A 14,054-nucleotide genomic window follows, 5' to 3' on the forward strand; every position below is an offset into this window, starting at 1 on the left:
AAGACTAGAACCTGCAGGAAACAGTGGCTGAAGCCTAGTAGCTTAAGTGAGATGAGATTTTGCTGCTGTTTGTTTTGTTTGTTTTGTTCTTTTCTGGCTGCGTGGACTTGAGAATTAGAAACACATGGTTCCCTGAGAGAAAGAAGAAAAAAGAAAATGTTCCCAGGGGCGGGCACAGGTGATGATGACAGGGTGCTGGCTTCTGCTTCTCCTGACTCCAGAGTCTTTTTTTGTTGTTCAGCTCCTTTGGACATTACAGTAACCATATAACCAAATGCCTTTCTGCTCAATTTGTCCCTGAAAGAGTTAGTCACATCCCCTGAGGGTTCTCACAGCTCCCTCCTGGCCCTCTAGGCAGAGTGGTCAGGGCTCTGCCTTTCTCTGTCTTCACCCCCAAAGGGCACCTGCACCCCAGGACAAACAGCTGGGGACATGCAGCTTGTGTTCCACCTACATGGATGAGGATCCGACCTTTGCAGGTTGAATTCCTAGCCAAACTCAAATGAAACTCTCAGGACTAAGAGCTACTGTGTTTATCCCCTGGATGTTGTTGCTTTTCCTAATTGTTCAGGGTTTGGAAATGGAAATGCCTCAGCCATCTGAAAGTGATTTTTATGTTGTTTGAAGATATGTTCTAAGAAAGGGTTATTAATGTTGTAAGATGTCATTAGTATGAGATTTGTAGCAGTGTTTTGCAGACTGAGGTATTTAGAGGAGATAAAACTAATTTTTTTATCCCAGATGTGTGTGGTTTATTATCATTGTCTCTGATACAGTCCAATTAAAGAGACACTTTAAAATAAGTTTGACATATGTCCATGAGGGGAAGATTATTTGGGGACTTGTGAATAAGTGACGTTTTGCTACAATGTGAAATATGACTTTGTTTTAGCCATTTCTTTGAAATAAGAACTAAGTTCTTCTTCCAAAACAATAAACATTCTCAGATCTGAATTGTAAGATCTGAACTGTAAACATTAGTCCATTACTCTCAGGATTATGTAAATTGTATACTGGGTCTGAAAATTGAAGATTTTTATCTGTATCTGTCCCTCATCTGTTTGGTCCTACAACAATTCTAAAGTTTTTGAGGGTGCCCCACACGTCTGGTTCTGGTGGGTGCTTTAGGGGCGTGAACAGAATAGCACGAATGACTCCTGACTAGGTAATGTCATCCCGATATTGATCCCAAATGGAAGTAGAGAGAGGTGACTCGCCTCGCATCCTATGGCAGATATGTGGTGAAAACAAAGTCTTGACTCAAGTCTGTGATCGTGATCATCATGCTGAAACTCTGGAAGGGACTTAAAGTTTTAATCAAGTAATGAAATCCTAGATGCTTCTCTGCTTGACTTCTTCCAAGACAGGGTGTCTGTATTAATTTCAATATCATCATTACTATCAATAGAGACATGTTTTAGGCAGGGCATCACACTGTGCTGCCAACACTCAGAAATGGTGCAGTTGTTATTTTAGCATTTCTTTTTTTTTTTTAAGATGTATTTATTTATTCTTGAGAGACACACGGAGAGTGGCAGAGATATGGACAGGGGGAGAAGCAGGCTCTCTGCAGGGAGCCCGATGTGGGACTCGATCCCGGATCCTGGGATCACACCTTGAGCCAAAGGCAGATGCTTAGCTGCTGAGCCACCCAGGTGTCCCTATTCTGCTTTTCTGATGTTTGACTCACTTAATATTTATGACAGCAAAGACCCATCTGTGTCAATCAACATAAAAATGTCATCCCAGGAGGCTGTTGACAGATTGACGATCCATCTCCAAAGATATTATTGGGACATCTCGAACCTAACAATATGTAAGAAAAGAAAAAAATGATTTGTGTAAAGCTGAGGGGATCTGGGGGTACATTTCCTGACAGGGTGTGAGGTGTAGACGGCAAGGAGCTGCAGGCACAACGCAGTGTGTGAGCCCAGCCTGGGGTCACAGAGCCCATGGGGACTGCACGGCAGATGCAGTCTTGTGGCAAGCATCGATGTCAGCATGTACACTCAGGTCTAACAGTCAGTGTGGCTTCACGGCTCCCCAAACCCTGACCTGGGCTCTGCAATGGACAGATGTATTGGTGTCAGGAGGGGGCGCCTTTGGGAGGTGACTAGGTCATGAGGTAGGGCCCTCAGGGAACTCTTTGTGCCCCAAGGAGAGCCTGGAGCACCCCATGCCCTTCCTGCCATGGCTGCTGCTCTTGGTCCTGTGCATCCCAGACTGAGTGACAATGCTTGTAGTTCATCAGCCACCCAGTGTGCGGTACTTTGTCATATGGGCTAGGGGTGTTGGGAAGTTTCTGGAGCACATGCATGACAAGCTGGAAGATGTCCAGGCCTTCCTCTGTGGCCCGCCCAGCCCAGGGCCAGGTGCAGAGAGGGGGTTTGTATAGCTGCCCCCTCCACCCCACCCCTGCACACGATGTCAACTGACCCCGACATTGCTCTGGATGGGACAGCAGACCCTAGCTGGGGGCCCCACAGCCGTCTGGTGTGGGCCACCTGCTTCTCCAGGGTGTGACTTGAGGAGGGGACCCCCGTAGCCCAGGATGCACACCTTGCTGTCTCTTCTTCTTCCTGGCCAGGGGTTCTTAGAACTTCTAGATCTTTCACAACAGAAGCAGCCAAGTCTTCTCCTATTGACTATTTTATTACAGATTTTTAAACATTTCCAAAGCAGAGGCTTTTAAAAATCAAAGGCCACAAAAGTACACACTGCTCCTTATTGCATCGCCCTCCACGGCCGGCGGGCTCGGTGTGTCCCAGCCACGGCCCGACCGGAGGTGCCGCACCCAAATGTGGTGAAGATGTCGAAGCAGCATTAGTTCAAGTATCACAACTGCACTGAATTACCTCAGTGTCGAGGCAAGAACAGCCCACAGTGGAAGGGGAGGGGGGCCACCTGCCCCACACACCCACGACCCAGACTGAAAGACCCTCACCGCAATACCAGAGGCCCACGCAGTGCTTGGGACAAGTGAGTTGGCCCATGTTCTCCAGGGGGGCATAGATTGTGCTGCTCGGATCAGAGGTGAGGACCCTGATGTGGGGCCGTTGGGGATGCGGCGAAGGTCAAGCGGCAGCATCGCCAGGGCATGGGTGTGGATTACGTCATCTGATGAAGAGCAGATTCAAAGATCCATCCAGGCTGTAGATCATAGGATAGGTCAGGGTTGTGGTGGTTTCTTGGGACGAGAAAAATAGAGTTGATTGGATCTGAAGCCACGCTGGGTGTCCATGGGGTGATTTGTGTAATGTTTCAAAATGCAGAATTTTGGTGCAGACCCAAGGTGACCCGAAGCACAATATCGCAGTAGTGGACCAGCATTGGGTCCCTATGGGAGTGGCAGGTGAGGCCCTCATGCACGTGGCCACCTGAGACCTCTGGGGTGAGAGCCTGTGGGCGCTGCCTGGATTTGCTCCCCAGAACACAGACCCCATGTCCCTGAGTAACGGGGCAGGTGGGCCTTACCAGCTGGCCCCTGAGGACCAAGGGGGAAGGAAGAGGGCCTGGCTCCTTGTCTGACCCCCCCCCCCCCCCCCCAGGGCAGGGCAGTGGTGGGAAGCCGGAGGGAGTGGCCATCCTGTCCTCTCCTCTCCTCTCCTCTCCGGGCCGGTCGACCCCGGATTCCAACCCAGGCACCGCCAGCATTAGAATAGCAGTGAAATGTAGTTCATGTCAATCGACGATAAGTAAAGTGCCTGCTGTATACACATTTAATGCATTTTGTTCTGTGGTCTAGAAAATTGCAAGTGAGGGAAACTCAACACTGTGAGCTCATAGGATTCCCAGCTCAGGAAAGTGATTGAACCGCACGGTATTTTGTTTTCGTTTGCAGCTGGCCTCAGCCGCCCTGGACGGCAGGCTGCAGCTGTTCGTAGCGGACGGCTGACCGCTGGCCGGCGACCACGCCGGGGGGCCCGGCGCCACCAGGACTCACGTCCCTCCCCTCCTCACACTGCTGCTCACGCCCGGCAGTGCCCCCCGCTCCTCCAAGGGTCACCCCTACTGCAAGAACGGAGTTGGCATCCGGTACTTCTGCACAGAATGTGGGCAAGATAAAACAGAATGTTCTTCAATAGACTGTAACCTAGTGTTTGTTTCATAACAGACTTTGCGGGTGGGAAGGGGAATCCACGCTGGGAGGGTGGGTGCTCAGCAGTGGGCAGCACTGCCCCAGGCCTCCCGACGACCTGCCCCGGTTCTGCTTGGTGAACAGGGGCTCTGCACAAGGTTTGGCTACTGGGCCTTTCCTCTCAGTGGAGGCAGAGTCTGAGGATTCCCCAGGATCGCACACAAACTCCCCAGACATGAATGGCTGTTCTGGGGATTGACAGCAGGTATCCGCCCTCCTAGGGCCCAGAGCCAAGTCTTTCTGGGGTCCCAGGAGAGTCAGGATGCTTCTAGAACAGGTCCAGATGGCCAATGACCAACAGCACATGATGCCACAGGACAGAGCCTCATAGGGCTGGCTGGACCTACCCTGGACCGACCTTGCCCCTCTCCTGCCCACAGATGTGCTCTCGCTCCCCTTCTGAGAAATAACAGGTGGGCCTCCGGCTCCACATGGGAATGTCCATGCATAGACTAATCAGAAATATACATGCTTTCCTTGCAAAGTTTTAGCGAGACAGCATTTTGGGAAAAACTCATTTTTGTTTTTCTAACATTTGGAGTTATTTAATCTATGTATAGCAATTCTACTATCTCCCTTTGTTAAAATTAAATTCTTTTGAAACCAGTTAAAATAGGTAAATGGAGCATTATATGGACAAGTAAACCCATAGAATGTTATTTAGTATTCTTAATTCCAGTTACAGCATTTGAAATTTTTTTTTCATATTATTCTTAATTCTGGCAAAATACACATAACATGAAGAGCACCATCTGAACCACTTCTAAGGACACAGTTCAGTGGTGTTAACTGTGTCCACCCTGCTGTGCAGCCGCCACCAGCATCCGTCTCTAGAACCTCCTCATCTTGCAAAACGGAAGCCACCCCCACTAAGCACCGGGTCCACTTCCCCACTCGGCTGCACCCTCCTCTTCTGTGTGCCTGGATTCCCCTGTGAAGTCGTCCTTTTGTGACTGGCTCATGTCACTGAGCATAATGTCCCCAAGGTCTATCCGTGTCATAGCAGGTGCCGGGATCCTCGCCGGGTGATAGACATGCTGCTCACTGTCCATCTGTCCACGGCCACTTGGGTTGCTTTCACCTTCGGCCGTTGTGACTGTTGCTGCTGTGAATGTCAATGTGCAAGGATCTGTTCAAGACCATGCCTTCTGGACTTTTGGGGAAACACCCAGAAGTGGAATTGCTGGACAATGTGATAGTTCTATTTTTAATGTTCTGGGGAAACTTTGGTGCCACCAGGTGCACCAGCATTTTGTCTTTCACATACCAGTTCCACGTGTGATGTTTGTGGTGTTACGTCTTCTTACATATTGCATTCGTTTTTTTATAGAGATTTTCTCTAAAATAAGTCTTGATTTCAGTTGCATCAAATGTGACTTTGAGAAAAATATTTTAAATGAATGAATGTCAATAATAATAGCCAAATATTTTAAAGAAAAACTAATGTGTTAAAAAAAAATAAAACCCCAGACATTAGAAAGCTTTGTCAAGGACAATGCAGGACAAAGTAAATTGGAAAAGCTGTTGCTGAGGTGAGAGGCAGGAGGAGTGGGAGTGTGGGGGGCAGAGCCAGGGGGCCGCTCGACTGCGGTGCGGGCATTGGGGCCATGCGAGCCTGACTTGCTGAAGGTGTGGGGCATTGTGTTAATGTTTTATGTGTGTTATATAGTGATTACACCTTCCAAGCAATAAGCAAGTGCACGGTGATGTCAACGTGGGTGGTTCTTCTACCTTCATCAGAGAACATTAATAAAAATAATGTATTATATAGCACTTCTCATTTTTAATGTGATTTCACTTCATTACCCAATTTTTATGACAATGCAATGAGTTTAGTAGACGTTACTATTAGTTTTATTTTCCAAACACTTGACAAAAGCTACATCATAGGGAGGTAGTGCTGGAATTGTGTCTTGGAAAACCCATTTGAAGGCATTCTTTTCACACACAAAGTTGACAGACTGCAGAGGAGCTAGCCCTCACCAGGGTGGGTGGGAGGAAAGGGCTGCCCGGCCTTGGGGGCGAGGCTTCACCAGGTCAGAGATCGCCAAGGTGGGGCACGGTGCTGCGGAGGACACCTGGCTGGGGGACGGGCCAGGGCAGGGTGAGGTGGGGTCTAGAGGTGGCCTGCCCTGGGGCTATGAGAAGACACTGTAGACGACCACCAGCAATTTCAAAAGCATCCTATTGAGAGGGTAGGTCAGCCCATCCCTCTTCCTGATCCTACAGCAATGATCAGAGGGAGCATCCTTCATCCCACAGGTAGGAAGACTGAGGTTCAGCACTGCTTCCTGGGATGGCCCTGTCGGTGTGCCCCGGGGTAAGGGGCGCTGACCTCAGGGCGAGTCCTGACCTCCGATGGAAACGGGGGCCGAGATGCAGGTCTGTCCGGCCTGCTCTACTTTCAGTAATTAGGATGCTGGGAAGATTCCCTTCTGGGATTTGGATGATAAAATGATTCATATTATGTGGCGTATGTCATGGGGCTTACACGCTCTTGGCACACCCATGTTTTTGTAGACAAGAAAGCAAGAATGTGATCGAGGCTGCCCAGGCCGTGTGCAGAGGGGTGGTCTAAATGAATTCTGAAATAAACAGTTTCTGTCATTTTTGACATTCTGTGTGAGGCATTCTTTTCAGATGTGGGGTTTTGCTTTTCATTAGTGCAGCAGAGCTGACTTCATGCTTCAGACTTTGGGGGAAGGTGCCTGGGTGTTTCGTAGGAAAGGTTACTACTGTTTTGCAAATGATTGATTGTCAGGTGGAGAAGCTGATAAAATCTGTGATAGGACCTGGAGAGTTGTCCACCTGGGGGAGAGGCTTCATGCGGGGAGCACACAGCTCAGCCTTTGGAAGGATATCTTTTCCAGATACCTAGCAGGTTCTTGGCTTTGATTCTATTAAATTGTATAAAATTACCAGCGTGCAGCTGGTTTCAATCTGCAGGAGTGGAAACGTCATGTGGTTCAAAGGAGGGAATTCGTGCTCACACTAACCCTGCCTTCCTGGCCCTTTCCCCTTCTCCTTGTCTTCCCTCCCACAACCATTGATTTAGGGCCAACTTTGTTTCAGGCCCTAATTAGAAATAACCTGTCAGCTTGTTTCCTCTATATATTCCCAACCTGATTTTTTTTTTTTTTTTTGCTATTAGTAGCTTCATGGTCCCCTCTGAGCACCTGGAGCTGTTGACACAGGGCATCTGGGGAACACCCTGGGGCCCAGGTTTGTTTGGGAAACTCCTCAAGGGAGTGACTGCCAGCAAGCAGTGGTGGGCTCCACCGTGGGGTTTGGGGCACGGGTGTGGCCCTCAGACCAGCAGAGCCTCACGCTCATGACCAAGCCTGCTTGTCTCATACACACCACTTCATTTGAGGTGTTTAGCAGAGGATTGAAAAGCGAATCGAGGGAACTTGGTGCCTGTCTTTTCCTGGCACACAAGCTGAAGTTAACAGCAGGAAGAGTGAGGTCGTGCAGAGAAGGTGGGCCTCACAGGAAGGCTTCAAAGGAAGAGGGGGACAGGCGGGGAGGGGCAGTGGGACGGTGGCCATGGAGGCAGGTGTGCACCCTCGTGAACGCAGGTGTGGGTGGGCCCGAGCAGGGCAGCTCTTCCTCGTGCATGGACATGTGCCCAGGATTGGGGCAGGGAAGCCAGAGCCCTGGGACCCAGATTCTGTCCAGATCGGCGTCCGTGCAGTCTGTAGTGTTCTGGAGGAGATATTTTATTCCTCCATTGGTGCTAAAGTTTTTAATACTGTCACCAGAGGAAACAGCTCTTCTGTTCACTTTCTGAGGGAGTGTGTTAGGTGGAGTCCACGCTGACCGGCATGGAATCCAGAAGCCTGCTGGCTGAATGGCTCGCATCCATCCGCTGCTGACAACCATGATGTGAATGCACAGTCCTGCACCTGCAGATATTAGGGGCCATTGTCATTGTCCTCTGAAAAGCTGCTTACGTGGAGGAGTTCCAGGTTAAATCATAAAATCAGAGCTACACAGTGGATGAGAAGGCAAGGATGAAGGACTTGTTAACTTTTCTCTCTGCAGTGCAAGATTCAATAAATATAATCTCCACATTGGGCCTTGGTCCTCACAGGCTGCCATGCTGCCCTCATCTGACATGGTGCTTGGTGGTGGCCTCTGCTCTCCAGTCCTCGACTTGTCACCGTTTATTGTCTCGTGGGACTCCCTGGGTTCTCAGTGCCCTCCTAAAAACACCCAGACCCTCAAGTCTCCTCTGGGTCCTGCATCCTGTGCTCGTCCCTACAGCCTTGCTGTATGTGACCCTCTTCATGGAACACCCAGCAGCCATTGTCATCCAGAACACACCGTGTTGCTGTGACCATCAGGTATTTACCAGCCATCAAGAAAACACTAAATTTTCTACTAAAACTCTGAAACTGCTTTCAGACATGCACCGGAAGTGCCCGGCACGCCAAGCCACATTCCATCAGCAGTGGATCAGCCTGGGCGATCCAAATGCATTACAAATGGATGAGAAAATATGAAAATAAAAGCTTTCCTAAGTGAAACCATACTCATTTTTCTTCTACTGTGAAATAAATAAAATAATATTTTTCTTTCACAGATATGGAATGAATCCGTGCAATTTGCTGTGGTTCTTTTAAAGGAAACTATACTTTTAAAAATTTGGGGTAGGGATAGCTGAGTTAGCCATTTTTATTTCTGAATGAAGAAAAAATATTTTGCTCCTCAAAAGACGGCATCTTGATCAATATGCAAGCCACAGGGTGGGAGGAACAGACCGTATGTGCAGTGCAGTGTGGACACTACCTTAGCAATAGGCTTGTTTCCACATAACAACATGAGCTACTCTAATTGGTAATAAAAAGACAAATAACCAAAAATGGGTAAGACAGGTGAACAGGCACTTCATGAAGAAGATACACGACAGCAATATGAAAGGAAAATTCGCCCAACTGCATTCCTCATTAAGGAAATGCAAGTCAGAGCAACAGGGAGAACCTGCTACCCACTGGCACCTTGGGCGCATCCTCGGCTGGGATGCTGTCCTCCTGGAACGCACTGGGCCTGGGGAGGGAGCTCCAGATGGTACAGTTTGCAAACATGTTTGGAAGTCTCTCAAGAAGTCCACATACATCAACTCTGTGTCCCAAATTCCTCCACTGGGTATTTATCTAAGAGAAGGTGCGTGTCTGTAAAACGCCTGTGTGAGTGTATCCTCCTGCCTGCCATCGAGGAGTGGTGCTTGCAAGCAGCAGACCTCAGATACGCACAGTGACAGTTTTGCTGAGTGAAGGCACTGGACAGAAGCCAGTACACAACCTATGACTCAGATTATAGGACCTTCAGGAATAATTGAAATCAAGAACAATAAAGATTAGGTTGTGTCAGGGGCTGGTCTGGACAGAGTCTCAGGCTGGTTTCCGAGAGACGGGTTTGTCTGCGGCACAAGGAGGCTCCCTGAGGTTATGTGTTGCAAACAGACCCAGCCCTGTATGTAAATGACGCCTCACACGAATGTTCTTAAATATTCGTATTTCTGTTAGTGGTTGGGTCATGACATCATGACATGTGACAGACTAGTGAGTTCAGTTTTAGCGCTGGGGACCTGACGTCTACACTACTTCACCTCCTCAGCACGGTGTGCCAAGCGCCCATGGTGTTCCAGGCCCCGTTCTGGCCCGAGAGAGATAGCAGGCCTTCCTGTGAGCATGAGCGAGGACCGGCTTTCTTCCCAGGGCCCTTTTGCTGGGCTCGTTCACAGAGAGACAGACAACTGTGGTTTTGCCCCACGGGGGTCTTTGTAATGAGGTTTGAATTTTCATAAAGGCCCACTGCTCAGACTTAATTTAGGCTTTAATTCCACCAGGTATAGATGCAAAACCATAGAGTGAGCATTCTGCAAGCGAGGTAAGAGATGTAGACATAATAACACATTTATGCAAAGGGGAAACTTTACATATTGACTATATATCTACCCCAATATGCAAACATCCTTTAAGTTTCTTTTTTTTTTAAAGATTTTATTTATTTATTCATGAGAGACACCGAGAGAGAGAGAGAGAGAGAGAGAGAGAGAGAGAGACAGAGACAGAGACACAGGCAGAGGGAGAAGCAGGCCCCATGCAGGGAGCCTGACGTGGGACTCGATCCCGGGTCTCCAGGATCAGGCCCTGGGCTGAAGGTGATGCTAAACTGCTGAGCCACCCAGGCTGCCCCCCCCGTAAGCTACTTAAATGCCAGTGCTGTGTTCCCTTCCTTGCTCCTGTTGCTCAGAGAGCACGGCAGTGTGCACACGGGCTCCTTCCCATGTTTCTTGTCCCTCAGTTTAGTGTGTTCACTAAAGGGTGCTGCATAGACACATTCGAACCTGTCTTCTCCTCCGTCCCAGGAGTGGCTCTTGGGCGGACTGTGAGCTCTCTGTCCCCATGTTCTCAGAGACCCTGCTCTCTGCCCACATGGAAACTTGCTTCCACCCCTGTCACCAGGGGCCTGGCCATGCAACGTCCTGGCAGGAGGTTTGGGCACAGGTTGCAAGGTGCTGCCTCACACCCGTAGGCTCTCGAGTATTCTATTCTCGAGTTTTAGTTGAGACTCTTCACTTTTGGGTGACTTTTGGCGAGGGCAGTAAGAAATCCAAGTCATTGGGTTCCTTTAACATTTCCTGTAACCCGTGAACAGATTCCCTTGTACGTGAATGACATTGCTTGTCCGCTGCCTTCTCCTGAGCCCCAGTCGCAGGTCCAGGCCTACTGAGGAGCCTTCCTGTCGCCTCCTGCTGTCCTCCTGGGGAGGGTGCTTGTCCCACAGGGTTCCCATGGCCCAGGGGTCTTGCCCTTGGTCCAAGGCCGGTCCTGCCTCTGTTCTCTGTGGGGAGTTCTCCGCCACGAGGGAGCCTCTGCTCCCTGCTTCTCCCCATCAGGTCTCCAGAATCCTGGTGTCTGGTGCCATGTGTCTCACAGCCTCCTGGAAGTTGTACAATGGCCTTATTTTGGTCCTTCTGTTGATATATGTGATAAAAAAAGGAGTGATTTTGGAGCTAGGGTCCCACAGGGGGCTGTGATTTCTCCCCTGGTTGCCTGCTCCCTGCCAGGAGATAGGCCTGCTCCTCCACCTGCATCTCGGGGGGCCTGCACTCCGCCTCTGCCCACCAGGCCTGGTTGTGCCCCTTCTGCAAACACCCCCACCCTCAACATGTGTGAGTCCCTAGGGGCTTCTCCATCCACGGGCCCTCACTCTGTCCGTCAGTGGGGATGGTAATGTTGGTGACAATCTATGATGCCAACATTCTTATATCAATTTTTAAAAACCACGCCAGAATTCTCACCTGTTAAAAATATAGGTGACACCATCTGTATGTCTCTCTTTCTGCTCTGCTTGAGTACAGAATTATTGGCTGGATGACCAGACTTAACTCCCTGCTCCTGCGGTGCCATGTGCCTCCTCCTTGTCTTCTCCTCGTCTTCCCGTGGGGACACCTTGGGCCATGGTTTTCTTCTGGGCAGCAAGGTTGTTTCTCGATGGGCATGTATAAAATATTTAGCTTTGCCTTTGACTAATTCTTACTTACTTCCTGTCTTACTACAGTAGAGCAACTATTATTATTATTTGTATTATTTTCTAATATTAGATGTTCTTGCATGAAATTTATTATTGTGTAATTTTCTGATATTAGATGCTCTTGTAAGAATTTCCCTCCTTCCTTTCCATCCCCTGTTTTCATAAACTAGCCATTTATTTGTTCTTTACACAATCTTATAATGGATGATTATTGTATTAAGAGATTCTTAAGTAATGGTTGTGTCTGAGGGCAAAACATTAAATTGGTTTATTAAATGGTACTGTAAGCTTTTAAACAATTGGGAAATCAATTTAGCAACATATTTTGATCGCATGACCATAAATATATGTTTTGTGACTTTTCAGGTTCTTATTATCAATTAAGTGAAAGTTCATATTTTCATAATTACTAATTTGCTTACAATATGAATAATTTTACAAATTTTAATGCATTTTGTTTTCAACCATCCCTTAGGATGCAAATAACTTGATTTCTTATAGAAAAATCATTTTCCTGATGTTAAAAAGTCTATTATAACCTGGAATATTTTACCTTCAGATTCATTTGAGAATTAACAGTATTTGTTTTTGCTCTAATGAATAACTTTTTGGTTAAAAAAGGACATTAATGGGCACCTGGGTGGCTCACGGTGTGATTCTGGGGTCCTGGGATCGAGTCCCACATCAGGCTCCCTGCATGGAGCCTGCTTCTCCCTCTGCCTGTGTCTCTGCTTCTCTTTCTGTGTCTCTCATGAATAAATAAAATATTTTTTTTTTAAAAAAAGGAAATTAAGCTAACAAACCAACAGAATATTGCAGCTAAAGTCTGAGGTCATCTGTTCAGCCAGTAAAGAGGGTTCTCTCCGAGGTGGACGGGTGTTGCGAGCTCTCTTCCTTAGAGGAAACATTTGGTTTGAAGGGGAATGTTGTGGGAAGGGGTGTCCGTCCCCACTCATCACCTGCTGCTACAGAATGGAGAGTGATCTATATAAGAAATGGTTACTTAAAGAGATTAGTTACAAGCCTATCAGATTGAATTTAAGATGCTTGAAACCAGGTGCCCCACTTAATAGCCTCAGAGGAAGTGCCTCACGCAAACCCAGAGTTGCTACCGTGTTCCTGGCTAGTGAGGAGAAGGAACAGATGCTGATTTATCTGATCCTGTGGATCAGACACACAAGGATGTGGAGGAAACACTGGTCCAAAGGATGATTACATCAAAAAGCCTTTTATTCCTCAGCCATTAGAAAAGACAAATACCCACCATTTGCTTCAACGTGGATGGAACTGGAGGGTATTATGCTGAGTGAAATAAGTCAATCAGAGAAGGACAAACATTGTATGGTCTCATTCATTTGGGGAATATTAAAAATAATGAAAGGGAACAAAGGGGAAAGGAGAAAAAATGAGTGGGAAATATCAGAAAGGGAGACAGAACATGAGAGACTCCTAACTCTGGAAAACGAACTAGGGGTGGTGGAAGGGGAGGTGGGCGGGGGGTGGGGGTGACTGGGTGATGGGCACTGAGTGGGGCACTTGATGGGATGAGCACTGGGTATTATTCTATATGTTGGCAAATTGAAAACCAATAAAAAATAAATTTATAAAAAAAAAAGCGCCTTTTATTGCAGATGACTCTGAGCCACAGCCATAACCCCTGGAGATGAGCCCATGGGACATGACCTGTCCTGCCAGCAGCACCCATGGCAGTGTTTGCAACAGGTGTGATGGGTGGAAGCCCCACCTACTCTGTCCACCGGCCCTCAGGGGCAGCCATGGGGGCACGGGAAAGTTTCACTCCAGAGACTGTTCCGGAAATCCTGAGACTCAACAATGCAGCTTTAATCACAGACAGAAGCTCTTCATGTCAAAATAAATAAATAAAATCCCGTAGAGCTAATGTCCACACCAGATATTATCTGAACCACACATTAGTAAGCGAGACTAACGGTCTTTCTGTTTTTAGCTTTAAAGAGGCAAAGGAATCTGAGCATACTCTGAAATTTCTTACTACGATGCCTGGGCATCAAAGAGGTTTTATAAGATGTTTTGTAGAAAAAAAAAAAAGGATTGATGACAAGATTCTGGGGGCATCTGGGTGGCTCAGTGGTTGAGCACCTGGGGGTGTGATCCTGGAGTCCCGCATTGGGCTCCTCGCAGGGAGCCTGCTTCTCCCTCTGCCTGTGTCTCTGCCTCTCTCTGTGTGTGTCTCTCATGAATAAAAATCTTTTAAAAGGATAGTATTATTTTCCAAAGATTGTTTAGTTAAATGACATGTCTGAGGACTAAAGTACATGTAATTGTAATATGTTCATGTGCAATGACAAAGTTCACAAATTTAAATAAAAAATCCAACTTTGGAAGAGTGATGTGA

At 47.8% G+C, this 14,054-nt stretch overlaps 1 protein-coding gene across 10 annotated transcripts in view; it reads left to right on the forward strand.

Moving 5' to 3' along the window:
• WDR27 (WD repeat domain 27) overlaps positions 1-14,054 on the forward strand; it is a 235,284-nt gene that overhangs the window by 208,309 nt on the left and 12,921 nt on the right. For 8 of the 10 annotated variants that reach the window (XR_012002925.1, XM_072765852.1, XM_072765768.1 and 5 more), the window contains one exon: positions 3,842-5,911. The exons of the other annotated variants lie outside the window; for them this stretch is intronic. Coding sequence is in view for 7 of the 8 variants with exons in the window: in XM_072765852.1 (XP_072621953.1) it covers positions 3,842-3,895 (54 nt within the window). In the remaining variant the exon portion in view is untranslated. Of the gene's footprint in view, positions 1-3,841; positions 5,912-14,054 lie in introns of those variants that run through there. 10 annotated transcript variants of the gene reach the window in all.

Source organism: Vulpes vulpes, chromosome 1 (assembly GCF_048418805.1).
Source record: "Vulpes vulpes isolate BD-2025 chromosome 1, VulVul3, whole genome shotgun sequence".
In the NCBI taxonomy this organism is placed as follows: Eukaryota; Metazoa; Chordata; class Mammalia; order Carnivora; family Canidae; genus Vulpes; species Vulpes vulpes.